Source organism: Papio anubis, chromosome 13 (genome assembly GCF_008728515.1).
Source record: "Papio anubis isolate 15944 chromosome 13, Panubis1.0, whole genome shotgun sequence".
NCBI lineage: Eukaryota > Metazoa > Chordata > Mammalia > Primates > Cercopithecidae > Papio > Papio anubis.
In genome coordinates this window covers 46,049-65,823 of record NC_044988.1, presented here as the reverse complement: position 1 = coordinate 65,823, position 19,775 = coordinate 46,049, and the positions used below count along the sequence as shown (strand labels likewise).

At 44.0% G+C, this 19,775-nt stretch overlaps 1 protein-coding gene across 1 annotated transcript in view; it reads left to right on the top strand.

Moving 5' to 3' along the window:
- FBP2 (fructose-bisphosphatase 2) overlaps positions 1–19,775 on the top strand; it is a 35,960-nt gene that overhangs the window by 14,457 nt on the left and 1,728 nt on the right. The window contains exons 4-6 of the mRNA XM_003912004.5: positions 3,708–3,848; positions 7,594–7,731; positions 16,488–16,607. Of these exons, the coding sequence (XP_003912053.1) occupies positions 3,708–3,848; positions 7,594–7,731; positions 16,488–16,607 (399 nt within the window). The remainder of the gene's footprint in view (positions 1–3,707; positions 3,849–7,593; positions 7,732–16,487; positions 16,608–19,775) is intronic.

Here is a 19,775-nt window from a genome sequence, read left to right as displayed (position 1 = left end):
CCCGCCTCAGCCTCCCGAGTAGCTGGGACTACAGGCGCCCGCCACCTCGCCCGGCTAGTTTTTGTATTTTTAGTAGAGACGGGGTTTCACCGTGTTAGCCAGGATGGTCTCGATCTCTTGACCTCGTGATCCACCTGCCTTGGCCTCCCAAAGTGCTGGGATTACAGGTGTAAGCCACCGTGCACGGCCTATAAAATTATTTTAAAAAAAGGATACAGCCGGGCGCGGTGGCTCAAGCCTGTAATCCCAGCACTTTGGGAGGCCGAGGCGGGTGGATCACGAGGTCAGGAGATCGAGACTATCCTGGCTAACATGGTGAAACCCCGTCTCTACTAAAAATACAAAAAACTAGCCGGGCGCGGTGGCGGGCGCCTGTAGTCCCAGCTACTCGGGAGGCTGAGGCGGGAGAATGGCGGGAACCCGGGGGGCGGAGCTTGCAGTGAGCTGAGATCCGGCCACTGCACTCCAGCCTGGGAGACACAGTGAGACTCCGTCTCAAAAAAAAATAAATAAATAAAAAATAAATAAAAATAAAAAAAGGATACAATTTATAGAATTATATAGTCATTAGAATTATTATTTCTACTAATTTTAAATTTTAGTGGAAATTTAGTAAGCAAGAAGTCCTGAACTGTTTGTCAGATGTTAGCATTTTATAGATGAAGTCATTTCACAATTTTAGAACCATGTTTTCCTATATTTTATTGTAAATTATTCCCATAATTTATTATAATTCTTTAAAAATTGGAAATGACCCAGACATTCAATAAGCATTTATTATTTAATTTAAAGTAATTTTAAGATTTTAAATTATAGAAAAAATCCACTTACAAACATATATTTACATATATTTCATTTATGTGTATTTAATTTTTTAATCTTTAAGTTTATCTAGATTCTTTTGGAAAACAGGTATTATACAAAGTTAGTCATTATTTAAAGTTATTCACTGTTAACCATTTATAAAGTCCGAACATTAGGTGAACACCTAAGAAAGAGCCTCAGAGTAAATCCATGGGCATTCTGCCAGTAACTCAGAGGATTCCGTTGCTTTCATTGAACTAACAATCCTAACTTATTCTTATTTGTCAAAAAATTACACAAAGATTGCTCTGTGTTTGGTTGGGTTATAGTCTTACAATCTTTGTGCCAAACCCTGACACTTCAAACATTTGACAGAGGCAAATATAAAATTTATTTGCTTAGATACAAATGTATGCTGACGACTCTGAAGGCATTTTTGTTTTTATTTTACAAATAATTTTGAAGCCAGTTTCATTTATCAAATATTCATGTGAACTTGGAAAGCATTTGAACTTAATTTATGTGTACTCATTACTTATAAGCCAGTTTGGTAGCATGCTAGACGCGACACAGAACATAACTATAACATGTACATTACATATCTAAACATGTGTACATTCATACACAAACAAAGATCGAAGAGCTTTTATCTGAGAACTCTAGCCATGAGAGAGCATCACGAACTCACTGACCTATGAAAGACGGCTGGCTCCACGTTATTTTCTGACAAAACTGGAAGCTGTTCACACGGCTAACTTTGTTTGCCCTGGTAGGTAATCCAAGGGAAGCTGGCAGCCGATTTTGGGCAAAGCAGTCTCTATGGCAGTTTGGTTTTTTCTTTTTAAATCTTTTATCCTTTTTTTCTGTTCAGTTTCAAATGAGTTTTCAATGTTTATATTCGATTTAGACCATAAACAATGAGTCTTGTCTCAGCACCAGCAGCTTCATAACAGCAGATTTAAAGCAGGCCGAAAAGAGAGGAAGGTAGGGAGCTAAAGAAGATTCTACTGAACTCCACAGTGAAGGTTAACTATTTGAACTCTGAATTTTTCCTGTTGTAATTTGCCTATCAGTTTAAAATGTGCACAAAAATGGGCCAGAATATGTAACCAGTCCCAAAGAAGATGACAAAATCAGAGGCTGTGATGTTGGAAACTGTTTTTCTCCTTCAAGGCGAACCCCTGGATTGGACAGGAAATGAGAAAAAGAAAAGAGAGAGATGTAGAGGAGAAAGGTCACGTTTTACAGGAAGGAAGAGGAAAGAGAAAGGAAGGAGGGGAGGCTTGTGAGCCTTCCAGCCACTGCCAGGCAAGGAGTCAGTAGCCAGGTTTATCTCCTGTCAGGGAGAGCCTCAGCACCCCACACCTGCATGGTGTGGGATGAACCCTTCCCACCTTTGCAAGTCACCAGTTTCCAGCCGGAGGGAGCTATGGGTGCTTTTGGCCAAGAGGAATAAGGCTGTAGGTGGCTCCAAGATAATCAGGAGGATGACTTGGAAGAAGTTGGGGGAGGGAGGGCTGAGTAGAGCTCCAAATCCCTCACCTCAGTTTCCAGTGCCCTCCCCACCCCTGCCCTGGAACAGCCTGAACCCAGCAAGGCGCCAAGGCTGCCACAAATACAAATGCATAAAATGCTCAAATGGTGTCACTAGCGGCCAAGTCTAAATAGAGCAGAGCCCCAGTGACACCCAAAAAGAGGCAGACGGTGGTCAAATGCACTCCGATTAACTCACCAAGTTCCAAAGTTTCAAAGTTTCCAAATCCCAAAGTTTGTCACTTCTCTAAAGTCACTTTCATTGCACCAGTGAGACATTGGAGGCAGCAGGCACTGCAGCCGGAAGAGAAAGAGAGGATCCCCAAGACAGAAGCATCTAGGCAGCTGCCGGAGACTCCCTAGCGTTCCGGCCAAGGGTTCAGGTAGCCACAAGCAGCCGGAGCCCACAGGCAGCCCTAGGCCCTGCCCAGTAGAAACCAGACCGTGGGCTTGGGCCCCCAGAGCACACTGTATGGGCCACTAAAATTGTAGCTGAATGCAGGTCCACATGCTCGCTGCCTGCAGAGTCCAGCTAACAAGAGTGAGGCCGGGTAGAAAGAAAGAGACTTTATTAACCACAACTAGTAAAGGGGAAGTGGCAGATTCCCATCAAAGCAACCACTTTGACTATTTCAGGGGAAGGAAGGGGTTTAAAAGAGGAAAACTTGATTAAGGAGGAGATGCAGGAATTGTGCTGAGTGCCGTTATCTCTGTGTCTTGTTTTTGTGATTATCTTTGGTGCCAATCCACCTGGACCTCAGGCTGACATCGTCTCAACAATGGCTGAGTTGTTAATTAGCCACATTGAAGTAATCTCTGGAATTTTGCAGCTAGGTCTCCATGTTTGGTCTGTCTGTCTCAACATTACCTCCTGGAACTTCTAAGAAGGCACATAATAGATACTAGCATGCAGTTAGCTAAATGTGCAGGGAGTATTGTGGTGAGAAAGGGAGCTACTTTAAAGCTAAGAGAAAAGGCTTCTGCAGTTTGCTTCAAGGTTATATCTTGGAACCCAAGAGAAGGGAAAAATGTTTTAAAATATGTATATCCAAATAGCCTCCCGGGTTCCTGCCATTCTCCTGCCTCAGCCCCCGAGTAGCTAGGACTACAGGCGCCCACCACCATCCCCGGCTATTTTTTGTATTTTAGTAGAGACGGGGTTTCACCGTGTTAGCCAGGATGGTCTCGATCTCCTGACCTCGTGATCCGCCCGTCTCACCTCCCAAAGTGCTGGGATTACAGGCGTGAGCCACCACGCCCGGCCCGTAGCAGCTTAAATTTCTAAGAACTGCGCTTCCTTCAGTGGTTTGAGGAGACTGAAGCCCAGGAGACAACAATAACACATGGCATTTCTCTTCTCTCTTCCGCAGACCTCAGAGGATGAGCCTTCTGAAAAGGACGCCCTGCAGTGTGGCCGCAATATTGTGGCCGCAGGTTATGCATTGTACGGTAGTGCAACCCTGGTGGCTCTCTCCACAGGGCAAGGCGTGGACCTCTTCATGCTTGACCCGGTAGGTACAGATTATGGCATCACCTGTGCCTGGGGACTCCATAGGCCTCTGTGCCTTAATGCCAGTTCTCTGCAATAATGTCCTGGTTATTCCTAATACTTGTTTTGGGGACCAGGGGGCCTGAGAGCCTAGTTTGGGGAGCCAACGCCATCATCAGAAACCATGAAGGGCCTCTCTCACAGTGAGGGCACTCGGGGGTAGGAGTGTCCTGCAGAGCCAGTTGCATCAACTCAGGCCCTGTCCTTAAGGAGCACATTTTCCAAAAATTCACTCAATCTCTTTGGCTTATGAGAACTCCATGGTTTAAGAATCACAATTCTGCAAATTTCCAGCAGAAACTTGGGTTCGTTAGAGCAGCAGCATCTAGTAGAATGCTCTGTGCATTTCACTTTTAAATGCTGAATGCCTTGCCCATCACTTGTGAAATGCTTTGCCAAGTATACTGAGGTCTTGTGAAAACTCAGATAATGTTGACCAAAGAACACGTCAAAACCTGTTGTGTTCACTTAGACCAAAGGTAGGTATTTAAATTTTTGATTTACAGATGTTTGTTGAGCATCTACTGTGTCCCAAAGCACCATTCCGGACAGCGGAGATGGAGCGTTGATCAAACACGCATGCCGGCGCTTGTGGAGTCACATGTTAGTGCACATGTGTGGAGAGAGGAGTCTGCAAAATTTCAAAATGACGTGGAGTTAACTCACAAAACAGAGTTTACAGTATGGAAACCCAGAAACTTTTCAAATAGAATCTTTCACCTATACGCCCAATAGACCAAGACCCATCGCTGTGTCAGTTTGCTAATGCCCTATGTTCAAAGAAGCTGGCAAACCCTGAGAAATTCTGTGGCTTACAAATATTATCCTCAGACAATAAAACACCCTTTCTAAAGTTGTTGTAGAATAACAGCTAAGAGTTAGATAATTCTTCGTAAGTGGTAGGCATGTAAAGTGCCTGTCCTATGAAATTTACATCTATTAATGCATTTAAATGTCACAATGGCCCTGAGGTATGTCCTACTGTTTTCCCATTTTCAGATGGGGAAAGTGAGGTGTAGAGAGAGTGAGTAACTTGCGCACGGTCAAGCTAGTGACTGGTATCAGGAGTCACGCTCCAGCAGTCTGTGCTTTAATTACTCTACCACACTGAATTTCCAAGATAACTGCTCTTGAGTACAAGCAAAATATCTCCAAGAATATTCTGAGCCATTCTAAAGGTGATGGGAGGTGCTTTGACTCAGGCACCCAACTCAAGGATTCCCAGGCACAGACAGATCCTCCGTTTTCTGCCCTCAGTCATGACAGCAGGGCCCAGTCTGGACATGGGTGGGCACCAGAGCTTGTCAACATGACAGAAGGAAGAGCTGAACCATAGCACCTTTCCAGATCTCTGTGTATCAGCCTGAAACCCCTTTGGATCACATCACCCTACTAAAAAGGACATTTGGGCAAAGACCCAGCGCACAAAGCTTAGTCCTGCTTGACATCCAGCAGAGGCAGCTTGTGGCAGTTGTCACAGTTAGAAACGCCGTGGACGGCGGCCAGCAGCTCATGGAAGCAGCATTCCCTGGTGGGTCACACTGAGCCTGTGAGATCTGTGGGTCTGCAGGACTGGTGATTTGATTTTGTCAGAACACACATATTGTTGAGGCACAGAGAGACCACCTCCTCTTAACCAACTCTCCATTGTGGGATAAACCTCAATGTCAAGGCACTCATTCACAAATGGGAGCTGTTATTTCTTGTGACAAGGATCTGGTTTCTGATCATCGGTAACAGAGTGTATGAGAGCCCATATTAAAAATCAGCGGTTGCCGGTGACCACACAATCAGAACAAAGGAACACATTTTCCAGGTTAATAAAATTGTGGAAACAATATTCCCGGGGCCTGGGAGTCCCAGCCCCAGCCCCAGCCCCAGCCCCAGGAGTGGATCAACACAAGGCGTTTTCACCCGCCCTGATGCAGAACGAGCGCCTCTGTCCAGGTGGTGAGGGAGTGCCGCTGTTCAGATGACGGTTGCACATCTCCACCCTCTTTGCTGAAAAGCAAGAGTAAAACTGACCCCAGCTCAGCCAAGTGAAAAGAGTTACTGCATTGATGGGAAAGCTGAGGACCCTGGCTAGGAACGGGCAGGACTAGAGCACCAGGAAGCATGAGGCACGGCGGTGGTCTCGCAACGTGGCCAGTCTGGCCTGGACACCAGCCCTGGTGCTGCGCCTCTCACTCAGGTTCCAATCCCAGGGAGGGTATATCTCATTTTCAAGCTAAGGCACGTGCCTGACCGTGGCCTACAAGGGGCCCAGATATGAGTCTTCCTAGACTGGCATCCAATGAGAAGAGTTAATTCTTCAAAGCAAGTCAGGGCACTTTTCAGAAGTAGAAATCAGCGCCGAGCTGCTCCAAAGCAACAGATGCCCACAGCGAATTAAAGCTCATGAGTCAAAGACATCACTCGTGCACCTGTAATAACCAGAAGTTAGATTTAGCAGGCACTGCAGAGCAGCCGTGGGGTGCTGCATAAGGAGGGAGTTGAGATGGGCTTATAGCACTTGGGGTCTTGCTTGGGGATTCTAAACAGGATTTGAGGAAGAGAGGATCAGTCTGCATTGGATATTGTCTGGAAGTCGGTGCAATCAATGACTAGTTACCTTAATAATTTTTATCTAGGAGGCAGGGCGATTGAAGTCATCAATACAGAAGCGGTTGTCACTCATGTTAGGCAGGAGAGGATTGCAGAGTTGTTTTTGTTATTGAGTCTCCTTGGCACTGACTTGTTTCGGACACGGACAGTGCCAGCTCTCGTAGCCACACCTCTGCTATGTGCAGTCATTCTGTGGCCTTGTCTCTTTTTATCCTGGGAATACCTCTGATGTTCCGTGGGAACCTTCTGACCTAGGTGTCAACTGTGGGCTATCATTTTGGAGTTTTTCACTGTCTCAAAATCTTTGACATTCATCAAAATGGATCTGGTTTCCAGGCTCTGATTTTCCTCCTAGTGACTTTGACAGACATGAGCATTGAAGGTGGTATCTGCCACAAGCTGATCACATTTTTAATGACTTTTAGTGATATTACCAGAACTAGACAAAGGGGTATTTGGGAGATGCCCTGCAGGTATTGACCACGGCGGCTCCAGGGGGACTGCAGAGGGACTGGGCGTAGTTCTATTAACGTGTCTGAGGATTCCTTTAGATTTTACCAACTTTTTCCTTATGCTGGGTGAACACAGTTTCTTCCTCTTTTCCCCAGATAAGACTGGGACAGCAGAAACTGTGAATGGTTTCTACAGTTTAATCACTAACATAAACCAAATAACTGTACCACAAATTAATGGTTAAAATGCATCCCTCATACAACAATGTGACTTCTTCCTCTCACTGTTGATGGCCCCTCTTCCTGAAAACGTTAATCTGGGGGTGAGAACTGGGGAGACACACACAGCTGGGTTCCTCGTACCTCGCTGACAGTGGAAGCCACAAAGGAAGAGAAAGAAGACTATGGGCCTCTTCCTTTGAATTGTCTTCCTGCTTGCTGTGTTACTGCTTGGGCTTCCTGTGGGCTCCATGTGAGCCCTGATCTTCCCACCAGTTGCAAAACCACCACAGGGCAGGCTCAGAGTGACCACAGCCAAGCCCGGGCTCTGCCAGCAGGCCCCCATCTCCTGCTCTCATTGTGGGGATCCTGCAGTCGGCTTCTGTTTCCTGGATTCTCTCCTCTTCCTGGCATCTCTCTTCATGTTGCTAGGCTCTTGGTGAATTTGTCCTGGTGGAAAAAGATGTCAAGATTAAGAAGAAAGGAAAGATTTACAGCCTGAATGAGGGCTACGCCAAGTATTTTGATGCGGCCACCACTGAATATGTGCAGAAAAAGAAATTCCCTGAGGTGAGTGAAGAAAGCCAGGTGGGTGGCACAGAATGCTGTCCCCATGGGGTCCTGTTTGGGTGGTGGCTTCAGGGGCTTTGCTGAAAGAGGTTGGTGCCACTGTTCATGGCTGTGGTCAGTAGGAAGATGATGGACTCTGCCTTTCTTCATAAGCATTTAGTATCTTATATAGCTAACATTTACCTTCTAAAGGTAGTACTTATCTTTACATTTGAGCTTTTCCAGGATAAATTCTTTGTAAAGAAGGTAGAGATCACATTTACAAAATTCAGAGCTCAGGCCAGATCCTCTCTAAAGTCATTTGTTTAAACTAAACTCCAACCTATAGATTCACTCACTCATTGCATTTGCTTTTAGAAGAAATTATATGAGAGGCCCTCAAAAAGTTCATGGAAAAATGAAATTAAAAGAGATTAAAAACATAAAATATAAACTTTAGTTCTCAACATAAGCTCCATCAGGTTCAGATGCTTTTGTAAGGGCTCATACCCACCCTTTAATCCGTCTGTAACGAACTGAGGCACGGGAATTTAACCCTGTCAAGGCTGTCTTTATAATGTTATTTGCCGAAGAGAAATGGGTGCCCTTTAAAGGTTTTTTAAGATTAGGAAACAAAAAGAAGTCAGAAGGAGCTAAATCAGGATTGTAGTGATTTTCCATCAATCCCTTGCAAAACTGCCATTGTTTGATGAGAAGATTAAGCAGGAGCACTGATGTGGTGGAGAAGGACTCTGTGGTGAACTTTCCTGGGCTTTTTCTGCTAAAACTGTGGCTTTCTCGGAACACTCTCATAATAAGCAGATGTGGGCCAAGGATGTTTCTCCCCAGTGTTGTAAAAATGAATGGGTGTAATTATCAAGGGCAAATTGTATCCTACACCTTCAGAGGCCTTTGCTCTCCTCCCCCAAGTTACGAGCATCTATAGTTATCCCTCCCTCCTGCCCTCGCTCCCTCCCGCACTCTCACCTCTCTCTCTTTCTCTCTCTGTCTCTCTCTATTATCTCTATCTATCTATCTATCTATCTATCTATCTATCTATCTATCTGTCTGTCTGTCTTTAACTGATAGATTTCTCATAGCTTTTCTTTACAGAGCAAAGGTTAGTTAAAGAGTAGAAACACCTGTCTCTGTTATGTCAAGTCCTTCTGGGCTAAAAAACTAGGAGCTTAGGAATATGAGTTCCATCTCTAGTTCCTGATAATTCACTGTGTGTCTGTTGAAAGATTCTTTCTGTATTTAAATGTTTTGATTTTATAACTTAATGTTTTCTCCAAATATAAAAAGTATGTTCCTGTGTAACACATCACATGGAAGACACCAAAAAATATAAGAAAATGTAAACAAAATCCATGTGTAAGGTACTTCACCCTCAAAAACCCCACTGTGGGCCACCACATCTGGCTAGTTTTTTGTATTTTAGTAGAAACAGGGTTTCACCATGTTGGCCAAGATGGTCTTGATCTCCTGACCTCGTGATCCTCTGGCATCAGCCTACCAAAGTGCTGGGACTACCGGCGTGAGTGACCACGCTCGGCTGAACATCTTGATACATTTCTCTAGGGTTTGTTTTCTGCAAATGTGCTTACCCAGTTACCAAATGTGGTTCAACTGGAAACAGTTTTTAAACCTGCTTTTCTACTGACTTCACAAGCATTTCCGAGTCAGTAAAAGTTCTTCAAAAGCACATTGCTGTGCGGTAACATGCTTAATCATTCTCAGGTTGTTCCACACTTAGGCTGTGTCCAGCTTTTCACTCCATAAATAATGCTGTAGTGAGCCCCTTTGTACCTCATTTTTCTAATCTGGAAATTCCCTTAGAAGGCATTCCTAGAAGTAAGGCTGGGCATGGTGGCTCACGCTTGTAATCCCAGCACTTTGGAAGGCCAAGGTGGGCAGATCACTTGAGGTCAGGAGTTTGAAAACAGCCTGGCCAACATGGTGAAGCACCATCTCTACTAAAAATACGAAAATTGCCTGGGTGTGGTTGGCAGGTGTCTGTAATCCCAGCTGCTTGGGAGGCCGAGGCAGGAAAATCGCTTGAACCCAAAAGGAAGAGGAGGTTGCGGTGAACTGAGATTGCGTCACTGCCCTCCAGTCTGGACAACAGAGCAAGACTCTGTCAAAAAAAAAAAAAAAAAAGGCATGAAGGCATTCTTAGAAGTAGGGTTATTTCTGGTAAAACAGAATTCTGGAACCTCACTTCAGTCTTCACTCTCAAGTCAGGCCAAGGTGCTTCACCTCGGGTCTGATAGAGTGTTAAGTATCTAAAATAGGAGAAGACTTGGTAATTTTTGCCTAAATGTGGTTTCACGGCATGCAACTAGAAGATAACAGAATATGATGATGTTCATTGTAATTACGATTTGGGGGTGTTTCAAGGTGATAATAATAATAGCTAACATGTATTGGGTGATTAACATGTCGTAAGCCCTATTTTAGTGTTTTACGTGTAATAGCTCCTTTTATCTCATAACAACTCTTGGAGGCAGGTACAGATGGGGAAGCTGAGGCACAGAGTAGTTCAATTACTTACCCAAGGTAAGTGGCTGAGCCAGGATTCGAACCCAAGCATTCTGGCTGTCAACCCATGCCCTTAACCACAACGGGAGCCTGCTTGGAAACAATCAAGTGGGGAAGAATCCTCACTCCCACACACAGGTGCGTGGTTCAGGGCTGCCTAACCTCAGGGGAGACAGCGCCTCCCTGCTGGCTGTGGAGTTTCTGCCTCCTCCACCCCGGTTCCTCTTCCTGCTTTATGAGCTGTGCACCTGCTGGGTGTGGACAGGACAGAAGCCCAGCTGCAGAGCACCCAATTCCGTATCTGGAAGGGAAGAGGAATATGAATCAGGCTGTTCTCAGGAATCTGCTTATTGTGGAGGAAATGAATGAGAAACACTGCTACAGGGCTCTGGTAGTTTGTTTTGCATTCGTTTTCATTTTAAACAATTGTTAGAGCATTGGACTCGCCTAATTAGCAGAAATATTTCCTTATATTTTTCACAAATTCCACCTGTTGGTACAGTGCCAAGTGTGAGCCATAAAGTTGGAGTTACTAAAAAAGATGATGACCATGAATTATGAAGGAGGTGACTAATCATTAAAATTGTCATCATTTTATTTATTTAACTTTATTTTATTCATGTATGTATTTATTTTTATTTTGAGATGGAGTTTCCCTCTTGTTGCCAAGACTGAAGTGCAATGGCGCGATCTCGGCTCACCACAACCTCCGCCTCCCCGGTTCAAGCGATTCTCCTGCCTCAGCCTCCCAAGTAGCTGGGATTGCAGGCTTCCGCCACTATTTTTGTATTTTTAGTAGAGACGGGATTTCACCATGTTGGTCAGGCTGGTCTTGAATGCCTGACCACAGGTGATCCACCTGCCTTGGCCTCCCAAAGTGCTGGGATTACAGGTGTGAGCCACCGTGCCAGGCCCATTGTTTTATTTTTAATTGACATATAATAACTGTACATATTTATGGGATACATAGTGATGTTTCATTATATATAATGTACAGTGATCAGATCAGTATAATTAGGAAATCCATCATCTCAAACATTTATTATTTCTTTGTGCTGGGAACATTCAATATCCTCCTTCTAGCTTTTTGAAAATGTCAGATATTATTGTTAACTATATTCATCGTACAGAGGTTTAGACACCAGAACACATTCCTGTGATGCAGGTGTGATTTTATTTTCCACACTTTTATTTTGGATTCAGGGGTAGTTGTGCAGGTTTGTTATATAAGTAAACTCGTGTCATGGGGGTTTTGTTGTACAGATTGTTTGGTCTCCCAGGTACTAAACCTGGTATCCAATACTTGTCTTTTCTGCTCCTCCCCTTCCTCCCTCCCTCCACCCTCAAGTAGGCCCCAGTGCCTGTTGTTTCCCTCTTTGTGTCCATGTGTTTCTCATCATTTAGCTCCTACTTATAAGTGAGAACATGTAGCATCTGGTTTCCCGTTTCTGTGTTAGTTTACTTAAGATAATTAGGCCTTCAGCTCCACCCATGTTCCTGCAAAAACATGATGTCATTCTTCTTTATGGCTGCATAGTATTCCATTGTGTATATGTAGCACATTTTCTTTATCCAGTCCACCACTAATGGGCATCTAGGTTGATTCCATGTCTTTGCTATTGTGAATAGTGTTGCAGTGAACATACACATGCGTGTGTCTTTACAATAGAATGATTTCTATTCCTTTGGGTATATACCCAGTCATGGGACGGCTGGGTCAAATGGGATGGCTGCTTTTAGCTGTTTGAGAGATCATTACACTGCTTTCCACAATGGTTGAACTGATTTACACTCCCACCAACAATGCATAAACATTTCCTTTTCTCTGCAACCTCGCCAGCCTCTGTTACATTTTGATTTTTAAATAATTGTCATTCTGACTGGTGTGAGATGGTATCTCATTGTGGTTTTGATTTGCATTTCTCTAATGAGCAATGATATTGAGCTTTTTTCATATGCTTTTTGGCTGCATGTATGTCGTCGTCGTCTTCTTTTTTTTTTTTCTTTTTTGAGATGGAGTCTCTCTCTGTCGCCCAGGCTGGAGTGCAGTGGCGCGATCTCAGCTCACTGCAACCTCTGCCTCCCGGGTTCAAATGATTCTTCTGCCTCAGCCTCCCAAGTAGCTGGGACTACAGGCACACGCCACCATGCCCAGCTAATGTTTGTATCTTTAGTAGAGATGGGGTTTCACCATATTGGCCAGGCTGGGTGTGTCTTCTTTTGAAAAGTGTCTGTTCATGTCCTTTACCCATTTTTTAATGTTTTTTTCCTTATATATTTAAGCTCCTTATAGGTGCTGGATATTAGACTTTTCTCAGATGTATAGTTTGCAGAAATTTTCTCCCATTCTGTGGGTTGTCTGTTTATTGACAGTTTCTTTTGCTGTGCAGAAGCTCTTTAGTTTAATTAGATCTCATTTGGCAATTTTTGTTTTCATTGCAATTGCTTTTGGTGTCTTTGTCATGAATTCTTTGCCCATGCCTACATCCAGAATGGTATTGCCTAGGTTGTCTTCCAGGGTTTTTATGGTTTTGGGTTTCACATTAAGTTTTTAATCCATCTTGAGTTAGTTTCAACCTTCTGCATATGGCTAGCTAGTTATCTCAGCACCATTTATTGAATAGGAAGTCATTTCGTCATTGCTTGTTTTTGTCAGCTTTGTTGAAGGTCAAATGGTTGTAGGTGTATGACCTTATTTCTGGATTCTCTATTGTGTTACATTGGTCTATTTATCTGTTTTTGTACCAGTGCCATGCTGTTTTGGTTATTGTAGCCCTATAGTATAGTTTGAAGTCAAGTAATGTGATACCTCCAGCTTTGTTCTTTTTGCTTAGGATTGCCTTGGCTATTCTGTCTCTTTATGGTTCCATATGAATTTTAAAAGTCTTTTTCTAGTTCTGTGAAAAAAGTCATTGGTAGTTTAATAGGAACAGCACTGAATCTGTAAATTGCTTTGGGTAGTATGCCCATTTTAACAATATTGATCCTTTATATCCATAAGCATGGAATGTTTTTCCATTTGTTTGTGTCATCTCTGATTTCTTTGAGCAATGTTTTGTAGCTCTTATTATAGAACTCTTTTACCTCCATGGCTAGTTCTATTCCTAGGGATTTTATTATTTTTGTGGCAATTGTGAAAGGGATTATGTTCCTGATTTGGCTCTTGGCCTGGCTGTTTTTGGTGTAGGGATGCTAATGATTTTTTTGTATGTTCATTTCGTATCTTGAAACTCTGCTGAAGTTGTTTATCAGCTTAAGGAGCTTTTGGACCAAGACTATGGGGTTTTCTTTTTTTCTTTTCTTTTCTTTTCTTTTTTTTTTTTTGAGACAGAGTCTCACTCTGTTGCCCAGGCTGGAGTGCAGTGGCAAGCTCCACTCTCAGCTCACTGCAAGCTCCACCTCCCAGGTTCACGCCATTCTCCTGCCTCAGCCTCTCGAGTAGCTGGGGCTACAGGTGCCTGCCACCACACTCGGCTAATTTTTTGTATTTTTAGTAGAGACGGAGTTACACTGTGTTAGCCAGGATGGTCTCAATCTCCTGACCTCGTGATCTGCCCACTTCGGCCTCCCAAAGTGCTGGGATTACAGGTCTGAACCACCACGCCCAGCCGACCAATACTATGGGGTTTTCTAGCTATACAATCATGTCATCTGCTAAGAGGGATAGTTTGACTTCCTATTTTCCTATTTGGATGCCCTTTACTTATTTCTTTTGTGTGATTGTTCTGACCATAACTTCCAATACTATGCTGAATAGGAGTGGTGAGAGAGGGCATCCTTTTCTTGTGCCAGTTTTCAAGGGGAGTGCTTCCAGCTTTTGCCCATTCAGCATAATGTTGGCTGTGGGTTTGTCATAGATGGAGCTTATTATTTTGAGGTATGTTCATTCAATACCTAGTTTGTTGAGAGTTTGCAACATGAAGAGGTGTTGAATTTCATTGAAAGCCTTTTTCTGCATTTATTGAGATAATCAAGTGGTTTTTGTCTTTAGTTCATTTTATGTGATGAATCACATTTATTGATTTGTGTATGTTGACCCAACCTTGCATCCCAGGGATAAAGCCTACTTGATTGTGGTGGATAAGCTTTATAAGGTGCTGCTGCTGTGTATTTTGATGAGGATTTTTGCATCAATATTCATCAAGAATATTGGCCTGAAGTGTGTGTGTGTGTGTGTGTGTGTGTGTGTGTGTGTGTGTGTGTGTGTCTGCCAGGTTTTGGTATCAGAATGATGTTGGCCTTATAGAATGAGTTGGGGAAGAGTCTTTCCTCTTCAATTTTTTTGGAACAGTTTCAGTGAAAGTGGTATCAGCTCTTCTTTATATAGCTCGTAGAATTCGGCTCTGAATCTCTCTGGTTATAGGCTTTTTTTGGATGATAGGCTATTTTTACTGATTTAATTTTGGAGTTTGTTATTGGTCTGTTCAGGGATTCAGTTTCTTCCTGGCTGTTGTAGGAGAGTGTATGTGTCCAGGAATTTTCCCATTTCTTCTAGATTTTCTAGTGTGAGTACATAGAGGTGTTCACAGTAGTCTCTGATGGTTTGTATTTCTGTGGTGTCAGTGGGTAATATCCCCTTTGGTATTTCTAGTTGAATTTATTTGGATCGTCTCTCTATTTTTCTCTATTAATCTAGTGAGCAGTCTATCTCTTATTAGTTTTTTTTTTTTTTTCCAAAAAACAAACTCCTAGATTCATTGATCTTTTGATTTTTTTTTTTTTTAGACGGAGTCTCACACTGTCGCCTAGGCTGGAGTGCAGTGGTGCAATCTCGGCTCACTGCAACCTCTGCCTCCCAGGTTCAAGCAGTTCTCCTGCCTCAGCCTCCCGAATAGCTGGGATTACAGACACACACCACCACACCTGTCTAATTTTTGTATTTTTAGTAGAGATGGGATTTCACCATGTTGGTTGGGCTGGTCTCGAACTCCTGACCTCAGGTGATTCACCCACCTTGGTCTCCCAAAGTGCTGGGATTACAGGCATGAGTCACAGGGCCCAGCCATGAATTTTGTGTGTGTGTGTGTGTGTTTCTCCTTCAGTTCAGCTCTGATTTTGATTATTTCTTGTCTTTTGCTAGCTTTGGGGCTGGTTTGCTCTTATATCTCTAGTTCTTTTGGTTGTGCTATTAGGTTGTTAATCTGTGATCTTTTTAACTTTTTGATGTGGGAATATAGTGCTATAAATTTTCCTCTTAACACTGCCTTAGCTGTGTCCCAGAAATTCTGGTTATTTTATCTTTGTTCTCACCAGTTTCAAAGAATCTCTTGATTTCTGCCTTAATGTCATTATTTATCCAAAAGTCATTCAGGAGCAAGTTGTTTAATTTTCATGTAATTGTATAGTTTGAGTGATTTTCTTAGTCTCGATTTCAATTTTTATTGAGCTGTGGTTGGAGAGTGGCTGGTATAAGTTCAGTTCTTTTGCATTTGCTGAGGATTGTTTTATGTCTGAAGGTGTGTTCAGTTTTAGTGTATGTGCTATGTGTGATGAAAAGAACATATATTTTGCTTGTTTTGGGTGGAGAGTTCTATAGCTTTCTATTCTATAGATGTTCTGTAGATATAGTTCTACAGATGTGTAACAGATTCATTCGGTCTAGTGTTGATTTGAGGTCTTGAGTGTCTTCGTTAATTTTCTACTTCAGTGATCACTGTCAGTGGGGTGTTGAAGTCTCCCACTATGATTGTGTGGGAGTCTAAGAGCTTGCTTTATGAATCTGAGTGCCCCTGTGTTGGGTGCATATCATTTAGGATAGTTAGGCCTTCTTCTTGAATTGAGGCCTTTACAATTATGTAATATCCTTCTTTGTCTTTTTTGAACTTTATTGGTTTAAAGTCTATTTTGTCTGAAATTAAGATTGCAGCCCCTGCTTTTTTCTGTTTTCTATATGTTTGGCTTCCATCCCTTTATTTTGAGCCTGTAGGTGGCAGTGCATGTGGGATGGGCTTTTTCTTTCTGTTTGTTTGTTTAGAGGCTCTTTTAAGATTGCCGCAGGATATTGTCTCATCCTTTAAGCAGTCCTACATTTGGTAAGTCCAGTCACACAATAAGGTTTGAGGAGCTCATCACGAATGAAATGCACAATTATATATTCTTTTCAATTCCTACACTAGTGGGTGGAGGATAGGGGATCAAGAAGGCAGAGGTCACACCAACTGGACTTGTGACCGCGAGTAGGTGCTAGCTAATTCTGAAAGCCACTGGATCTTGTCTCGTCTCTTTCTGTCTTCTAGGATGGCAGTGCTCCCTATGGGGCCAGGTACGTGGGCTCCATGGTGGCTGACGTGCACCGCACCCTGGTCTATGGAGGAATCTTCCTGTACCCAGCCAACCAGAAGAGCCCTAAGGGCAAGGTAATTCTCCCTTGTCCACCGGCTGTGCATCGGGTCAGGGAGGAGGGGAGCTCCCTCCCCTCACGCCTGCTGTTTGGCTGCTGCACTGCTTCATGGCATGTCTGTGTGAAGACGGGCAGGGGAGGAAAAATACAGGGAGCTGTATTTCCCTTGAGTGAGTCTCCAGGCTGTGGGAGGTTTGAAGAAGGAGGCAAACAGGCTGACGTTATGTGACTGGTGATTCTCACTGGTCTTACCCCCTCCAGCCTCCCACCCACCGTTCACCGGAAGCCTGCTGTGTGTCTCTCTCTCCACAGGCTGCATCTGACTTTTAGCTTCAGCACCAGCTGATTTCGTAGCATGGACCCCATAGGGAGCCTAATAAAACTTATCAACACACTTCCCAGAACAAATGCATGTAAACATACACATCACATACACGTCTACATGCGTGGTGGCGCAATACACATTGAGGGGGTTCACTGATGCCCTGAAGTTCACCCAAATATCCCCTAGAGAATTTCCAAACCCTAGAATAAGAACTTCTGCTCAGAACTCAGCCAATAGATCTGGAAAGGTAGTTCCTGGAAGGTCTAATTGCAATTTAATGATGCAAAACTGAAAATACTTGTATTATCAAGTGAGAATCTTATGATCCAGCTGTCTTGCATAGAACCTCCCATAAAAATGCATCTGAATTTTAGCCGATCACAGAAATAGTAGGTAAGTAGTCAAATCAAATAAAGGCCTCTGTTTTCTCTGACACACCAACAACCAGCAACACATTTTTCTGTCTCTCAGAGTCACCTTGAGATTTGAGTTACTCGAATGCTAAGAATCAAAGCCATGCTGAGAGATCTAACACAGCACACTGAAGCCAGAGAGACTCTAATAGGTTGGTGTATCAGGTGTTTCTCTCCGTGTGAGTGCTTAGCCCGAGTGTGTTCACCCACTGAACTAAGAACACCGATAAGCCTGCAGAAGAGGCGCTGAAGGGAAGCTAAGCGCCACGGAGGACTAAGTGAGGCAAAGTAGAAGACATGGAAATGGCCGGGCGCGGTGGCTCAAGCCTGTAATCCCAGCACTTTGGGAGGCCGAGGACGGTGGATCATGAGGTCAGGAGTTCGAGACCATCCTGGCTAATGAAAACCCCCGCCTCTACTAAAATACTCTAAAACTAGCCGGGCGAGGTGGCGTGGTTTCGTAGTCCCCGGCTACTCGAGGCTGAGGCAGGAGAATGGCTGCAACCCGGGAGGCGGAGCTGCAGTGAGCTGGAGATCCCGCCACTGCACCCAGCCTCATGCATTGTGCAGACTACAAAAAAAAGAAGACATGGAAATTCTTTTTTACGGGGCGGACAGAGTTTTGCTCTGTTGTCCAGACTGGAGTGCAGTGGCACGATTCTGTCACTGCAAGCTCCACCTCCGGTTCTCTCACCATTCCCCCTCCTGCCCCCTCAGCCTCCCCGAAAGAAGGGACTACAGGCGCTGCCACCTCGCCAGTTTTGTACTTTTAGTAGCTTATGGGTTTCACCCATGTTAGCCAGGATGGTCTCGATCTCCTGACCTCATGATCTGCCCGCCTTGGCCTCCCAAAGTGCTGGGATTACAGGCGTGAGCCACCGCGCCCGGCCAAGATGTGGAAATTCTTAGAACCACTCTGGTCACTTACTCAGTTACACTGGGGAGAACATAAAGATCAGTTACTACTGATTATTCAAATGATTGTAAATGAGTCAGAAAATACCCACATGGGATCACATACTCATATCCTGTAAGCACACATCACTCCATAGATAGATCTGCGTTTGCTGCGCATAACCACCACCCATTCTGAAACTTGTGTTGGATCCTGGTCTCTGCGTCTCTGCTGTCGTGGTCCCTGTGCTCACCTCTGTGTGTGTGTCTGTGCGTGCATGTGCACATTCCGATGCTGTGTGTGCCTGCATCTGTATAGCTGTGTGGATTTAATTGCAGAGAAAGTACAGGTCAGGGTCGGGTGTGGTGGCTCACGCCTGTAATCCCAGCACTTTGGGAGACCGAGGCAGGCAGACCACGAGGTCAGGAGATCCAGACCATCCCGGCTAACATGGTGAAACCCCGTCTCTACTGAAAATAATGATAATAAAAAAATTAGCTGGGCATGGTAGCACATGCCTGTAATCACAGCTACTCGGGAGGCTGAGGCAGGAGAATCGCTTGAACCTGGGAGGAGGAGCTTGCAGTGAGCCGAGATCGCGCCACTGCACTCCAGCCTGGGCGATAAAGTGAGACTCGGTCTCAAAAAAAAAAAAAAAAAAAAAAAGTACAGGTCACATGTCACATGGGCTGCAGGCCAAGGTGCCATGAAGTCCTGGGCGTTTTGGTACTGAATTTCTTACAACAGGGGCATCTGAGGTCAGAGCAAAAGTAACTTGGCTCCAAGACAAGCACATTATGTACTAAGGCTGAGCTTTTTTTGGTTAAAGTATTTGAATCAACAGGGTAATTGATTACAGTCTGAGACTTTCTTGTCTGATACCCCAAATCCCCCCCATAAAAGGGGAGAAAAATGCTGAGCGCTACAGGCTGTCAAGGTGAGGGTCTCCTTGGCTAGACTGTCCTGGACAGCGTGGCCTCCCGTGTCCCTCCTGTGGGTGATGAAGGACAGAACTATCTGCCCCCAGACAGCCCGCATGCACCACAACTTTTTTACACCCTTCTGGGCACCCATTACTTTAAGAGCCAGAGGTCTAGGGTGAGGGCATCTTACACTGTCTGACCAAAATGGCAGTAAATACCCCCATGGAGTCTTCACCTACTTTCTCTTGAATGCCTGGATCTCCAGCCTAGACCAAATATATCGCGTTTCTCTCCTTAATATATATAATATATACAATAGAAAAAATATGTAACAACATATAATATATAAATATATAATATGATATATAATAATGTAATAACATATAAATATATAATAGAACCATAGAAAAAATTCACCATAATATATGACTGTTTCTGAAAGTAGTTTAAACGTATCACCAAAACGGACTGGAAGAAAAGAATGGTAAGGAAAGGCTGCACACAGCTGGGTCAACCATTTTGTAAGGTGATAGTGGAGAATGAACTTCTGGGAAGTCACAGGTTGCACTGATGTGGAGAAAGGAGAAGATGATACTGAGTCATGCACAGCAGCACGGCCTTCGGCCAG